Raw genomic sequence first — 6,399 nt, 5'->3', positions numbered from 1 at the left:
CACGATGCAATTTTTTTGCAACTTGCAATACAACTCTACTCTAGAAAAATGTAAAATGCCGAAGTACGTGTTTCGCGTTGATATTTTTCCAATCCATATGGCATATCTTCATTGACTTTACTGGTTACAAGCAGAATTCCAAGTTGCAAGAAAAATTTCACCTTAACACGTCCTTTGTTAAATTAGTTGCGACGTGATCGTGTGACACATATTTCACAAATTTCAACGCTTTTGTAATATTTTTTTTAACAATTGTACAGTTTTGCCAATCCTGTTCTTATATGATATTTGGTTCAATTTGTTTTTAATACCCGCAGCAATCCCTACCTTGCAGGTAACCTAGTCTTTAGTGCCTTTTGTACGCATATCCTATGGTAGGTATATCTTGCTATGGGTTGTGTGTATAAATGTGATCGAATGTTATGTGTTAAAGAATCAAGCTAGAATTAAGTCGAAAACGTTGATACATTTTAGTGACTTTGAGATTGAAACAGCTCAAACAGGTATATACTGTATTAAATGTTGTTATTTCAGTAATAAAATGTTTTAAATATATAGTTGCATCTAGTCTGCGACTCTGCTGTATATATAACGCAAAGCTTGGCAAAGCTGTACACGTTGTTGGCCGTCATAATCTCTGGGGATTTTAACTACAAACTACAGTTCTGTAATGTTTATATGTTTAGGACAGTTTAATGAGCAATCAATATGCCTGCAGTGAGCCAAAGCCTATTAGCCCAGTAGCAGTGTTGATTATTGACTTGATGCATAAAGTCCTTATTATATATTATAAAACTATTACAAGACCAGTGGATAAAAAATTTGAAAGCAAATAGGAAGTTGGAATAATGGATCAATTTAATTGTCAACCACATGCATGAAACAGGCATTTTTTTCCTCTACAATCTTTGACAGTGCAGAAGTCCTTTATTCGACTAGTTATTAATTAGCAGGCCACCTAGTGTACAGATTTCTTCCCAATGGTAAATTGTGTTGTAAACCATGTGGCAGCTAATATGCTTTTCAGTATATATACTCAGCTATCAACTACCTAGAGCTGGGATAGAATTTTGGATGAAGGACCAATCTACACTGTTAAAAGTTTTTGATGAGAAAAATAATAATTTTATATACTTTCTAACGTTTTTCCCATAATTTATTCCTATTGGGACAACATAAGCAATCTCCATGTTTTGCATTTTATAAACCAGTGTGAAACCAGTTAGAAATTCTTGGGGATGTGGAAGTTTTGAACTAAATTGTACTTTATAAATCTTGTACTTAAAAATCTTGGACTAATAGGTGAAGCATGTAAAATTTTCAATACTGGATATACCAGTGTAACAGTGAAGTAATGACCTAACTTCTTGCCATTTCAAACTCCACTGAGAATCTGTAATTTATTATTATTATTATTCACAGATATATTAAAACTCAGATATATTCAAACTCAATTTGCCTAAACTCAATACCTAACATTGTTTACAATTAGATCTCGATATATATCAAATTATTTGCCAGTGGAATTCAAAAGTACTTAATAATTTACCTAGTATATTCAAATATATAACATTTCCAGTAGTCTGCTACATACTGGGTTGATTGCAAGAATACATGTTAACAAGACTGTCAACACTAGTTGGAGTAATGCTTACAAGTGTACAACCTGTTTTTATTCACAGTTGCTAAATCTATGTACTATATTACATTAATTTGATGCCTAGAAATAGATACAATATGCACATGCATTATTATATGTTATTACATCTTACATGTACATACATCTTATATGGATTCTTTTATTTTGGACAACAAGGGTACATTCAGAACTAATTCCTCAGTCCAATTCAATGGCTTAATTCCTTCTGCTGTTCATATTATGTACTAGAAATACATGCACGCAGGGAGAGGGCCCTCACTATATTTCAAACCAACGCTATATTGCTAACCTGACCTAAACTTACATTATGAAATGACTCAAAAGTCTTATTATACTTTATCGACTATATTAATTTTAGCTTATTCTTCTATCACTCGGCACAAAAACAATCATATAAAGCCATAGGCGGCCATTAAATGTTGTGAACTTTTATTAAGATTTATTATTATGTGTTAAAATTTATGATAAAAATTGTTATAAAGAAAGCAAGAATAATTTTTTATTGCCGAAATATAAGTTAATATAGTGTACAACTCAATAGCATAAACAGCAAATTCATATTGTATGTGTAGTATATAGTTGTATAGAATACTTGTATAGTTCTGCCAGGTCAATTTTTTATTTTCCATTCCTAAATGACATAAGCTTTAATTACTGCATGAGTGGAATTAAAAGGGAGAAAGATTTATCCTTGTCAGGTCAGGAAAATTCTTCTTGTATGCACCCTCTCAAGTCTCAAATATTTACATATAATTTGCCAAAAAAGGCATGGTATAAGCTTTCAGCACATTCCCCTTTATATTTCATATTTTTATAACCTTCAGTGAGACAAACTAGCACAGTGTAAAAGTCCACAACATGAAAATATTTTTGGGGAAAGGGGAGCTGCAGCCCCCTAGTCTGGGCAGTTCCCTTGTTCCAATATTGGCCTGTTAGTTCTCACAACATAACTAGCACGTTACAACCTGCATGCGTCTCACTAATGGTTTATTCATCGTCTTACGTCTTCATCACAAAGTTATTGCTAAGATTATATGGCGTAAGCTCGTGGAATCTCATCTTTGAATAGCATTATGGAAGAGAAAATATAGAACAAGCCATCATTAGCACAATGTAATTATAACACTGTAATCATTATAGTCAAATAATAATAAAATAATATTGGAAGGGCAGGCAGGCAGATCAAAAGGAAGGAAGGCATTCCTAGAATCGTTAAAGTATGATGGATTGACATCGATGGCATTGATGAAACTTACTCGACATCATGAAACTTGCAAACATTGCTCGACATCTAATTTTGTGCTTAGAACTTAAGAAATAGGACTCCTCGTGTGTATTTTTAAAACCACTGCATATTCAGCTTTTTGCTTAATACGAAGAAAGTTGTAAATTAAAAGAGACTAGATGGTTAGGTCATATAAGTGTATCGTACAGTCGCTTTTGTTGAAATCGTTTTTTTTATGTATATATTTCTGTTGCAGTGAGTGTAAGAAAATGGCTCATGCAAAAGAAAGCGGTTTTCATTATCAAGAGATCAAAGGAGATTTATTTAGTTGTTCCAAGGATGCTTCTTTAGCTCACTGCATTAGTGCTGATGTCCACATGGGAAAAGGAATAGCAACCATATTTAAAAAGATGTTTGGAGGAGTTGAGGAACTTCGTAGTCAGGGTATGCTTACTGTATGTATCCTGTTATTGCCAAATTCAACATTGCCATGTGTTACCAGTACGTCGTGCAGTATCTGTAGAAATATCTCGGGTTAAAAAGACCTTTTCAATCATCGGGGGATAAAAACTAATATGTAAAAAGATTGTATCGTTGTGTTGATTTATTTTGGTATGGCAATCACGACCAGTTGGTATTATGGTACATATTGATTGTAGTTTTATGAATGATCCAAAAAGAACATGTTATCAATTCATATTTTATATGTTTTAATTAATCTATCTTGGTAAAGGGAAAAAACCTGGCGAAGTGTCTATCTTGCGACGTGAAGGACGTTTTATATATTATTTGGTAAATATGTACTTCAATACTTTTCAGTTTATTTGACTTGTGTGAAGGTGTGAATTAAGGTATTGCATGTTTTCTTTGGCTTACGATAACTTTCTTGAAAATGACAACTGTGTAAAAGAGAGTGATTGCAGTATACTATTTGAGAATGGCACGTAATTTCACTTCTTCGAGCTGAGTAGCTACTGCCGAAGAGAGAATAAAAACTTTGGTTTACCAAAACTGTTTTACTCTTCTTTCATCATCACCTCGTGAAATATTTCGTTAAAACCGCCTGACTCCTGGTCTATACAAGATAATTTTACGTATATACTTAGTTATCCCAGGCGACCATATGGCTCTCGGATGGTAAACTCAAAAACAAGCGATTCTGATTGCCAATATCTTATTTTAAAAGTATAACGTAGACAACCCTTTCTACATCACTTGTATAGTACATGAATCTCATGAATCGCTCTTCGTAAGTCCAGTCTTAGTCGAAACATTGACGACACTCATGTCATTTTCATGGTAACGTTTAGGTGCATCAAAATGAACTTAAAACCACCATCCCACCCCCTTTTCCAGGCCTTAATGTTTAATTATATCCTATGTCACAGATGGGCTAAATATGAAATGAAATATAAAACTAAACTAAAATCGGGTCACACATTTTTTCTTGCAACGTGTGCATGCGTACCTTTCTAGCAAGTGTTGTGTTGTTACCCTCTGGTGCCGGTATATCTTTACTTCAATATTTTCCCATAAATATTTTCTGGACCGACCAAAGCCATAATTTTTAAAGGTTTTAAAACGAACAGCAGTTTAGAAGCACGCCCTTAAACCAAACCCTGGGTTAGCGCTAATTATGAACCCCTAAACGACCTATGTATGGCTTCACCCTCTCGGAACATACTCGATATACATTTTAGTGATGTGGTCATGCGTACGGTTAACCTTAAGAAGGATAGTACGATAATTTTATGTTGATTATTATATAGCAAGTTTCGAAGTTCATCTGTTCCCGAACCCTCTAGGTTAAAACTACGTCACGTGAAAGGCGGGAATGTTTACCGCAAAATTTTGTTTGATAGGTTTGGACCAGTTTGATAGGGGGTTAATGCTTTCACCGGCGGGGGTTAATAAAACCGGTGGTCGTGATGCTACGCCACACACGCGACATATGACCTTTGGACCTCAACCGATTTTTTTTTAATGAAAACTTTCTCTGTTAGTTTTGTCTGCGTTTTTCTCGCGTATTTTCACCCGTTGTTTCCTTTGAAACTTGCTATATAATAGATACCACGTTTTGTGGACATGGACCACCATGTTTCCCTCGGATCCACAAAACATGATGTTTCACTCGGGATCAGTCAAGAAGTCTTGATTGGTTTATAAATCGAGTCGTCGGTTTGTGGAACTAAAAGTGTTTTAATTTTTCTTGTGAACTTTAAATACTGCATGGGCACGCACGTTCGTATCAGTGCTTGTAAATAAACTCGCAAATTATGAGTTTCGCAAATGGTATAAAAGTTTTTTTCATTCTAATCTACAGGTAACCAAACCAAGATATTTTCACAAGCCGACCTACGACACATTACGAAGTTCCTTAATTGCCATGAAAGTCCATTGTAAAGAACACGAGGTTACAACGTTAGCCATGCCTCGTATTGGATGTGGACTAGATAGACTTGACTGGGGTGAAGTAAGAAAAATAATTAAAGAAACGTTTCAAGATACAAACATTCATTTGACAATCTACGCATTATGATTATGCATTTTAATGTTTGGAGAATCACAAAGTTGTCAGCCCTCGTATAAGATGTAAGCAGACAAATATGTGAACTGGTGTGAGTTAAATATCAGAGTAAGACTTGAAATTTCCGTTAATAGCTATATAGTATAAAATTTGTGATTGTTAATAGCTATAAGCTATATAGATTTGACAATAGTCGCTTTAATGAGATAAGTGCATAGGACACAGACTTCCTAGAAGTATATAGTTATTTAGTATACACCCGACTATTGTCTATTACAAATCCTACATTGTGATTGGCTACTCAACCATTGTCTATTCGTGATGGTGCACGGTTGGGAAAATTTCGCTAGCGAAAATTTCGCGACCGTATAAAATTGAATTATTTTTCGGTGTAATTGCGGTGTATTGATTATTTTCTCGAAATTAATATATCTAGGTACAGGGTGTATACTAAAACAATTAGACAACTCGCCTTCGTTGTCTATGAGCGAATAGTCAACTCAGGCTTCGCCTTCGCTCATAGACAACTCGGACTCGTTGTCTAATTGTTAAATAGACGATCCCAGGTGATATTGTCACGGCTAAAATGGGTATACGCGTACCCAATTTTGTTAGTGTCCAGGCCTAAAACAATACAAAGGCATGGCACGGATGAAATGGGTACCCATGCAGCCTACCCAGGGGTACCCATTTTTGCTGTGTCGTGCCGATAAATCGAGTGTAGTGTAAACGGGCTTAAATGGCATGATGCGCCTATTTATGGGAATGCCACGCTATTTATTCCCCATTTTCACATCGTCTTTGACGTTGACCTCTTTTTCGAAACATTCTGTACGTACTCATCAGTAGAGTTACGAGTCTTTATGACATCATATGTTAATAGTTGAGCCCAGATATATTGCTTTTGAAATTTCTATTCCATTTTATCTTAATCAGACAAGATGTGGTGCTTATTTTTCGTCGGAATCCTCACCTCGAAGGGTGACG

At 35.0% G+C, this 6,399-nt stretch overlaps 1 protein-coding gene across 1 annotated transcript; it reads left to right on the top strand.

Annotated features, from left to right (window-relative positions):
* Positions 1-384: 384 nt before the first annotated feature.
* LOC114515603 (ADP-ribose glycohydrolase OARD1-like) lies at positions 385-5,673 on the top strand. Its single transcript, XM_028534890.1, has 4 exons — positions 385-503; positions 3,142-3,329; positions 3,619-3,677; positions 5,209-5,673. The coding sequence occupies exons 2-4, from the start codon at positions 3,155-3,157 to the stop codon at positions 5,422-5,424; spliced, it is 450 nt and encodes a 149-aa protein (XP_028390691.1). The 5' UTR covers positions 385-503; positions 3,142-3,154; the 3' UTR covers positions 5,425-5,673.
* The last annotated feature ends 726 nt before the right edge of the window (positions 5,674-6,399 follow it).

The sequence above is a fragment of the Dendronephthya gigantea genome, unplaced genomic scaffold, assembly GCF_004324835.1.
Source record: "Dendronephthya gigantea isolate DGI-Jeju-01 unplaced genomic scaffold, DenGig_1.0 000004F, whole genome shotgun sequence".
NCBI lineage: Eukaryota > Metazoa > Cnidaria > Anthozoa > Malacalcyonacea > Nephtheidae > Dendronephthya > Dendronephthya gigantea.
This window is presented reverse-complemented; position numbering and strand designations above follow the sequence as displayed.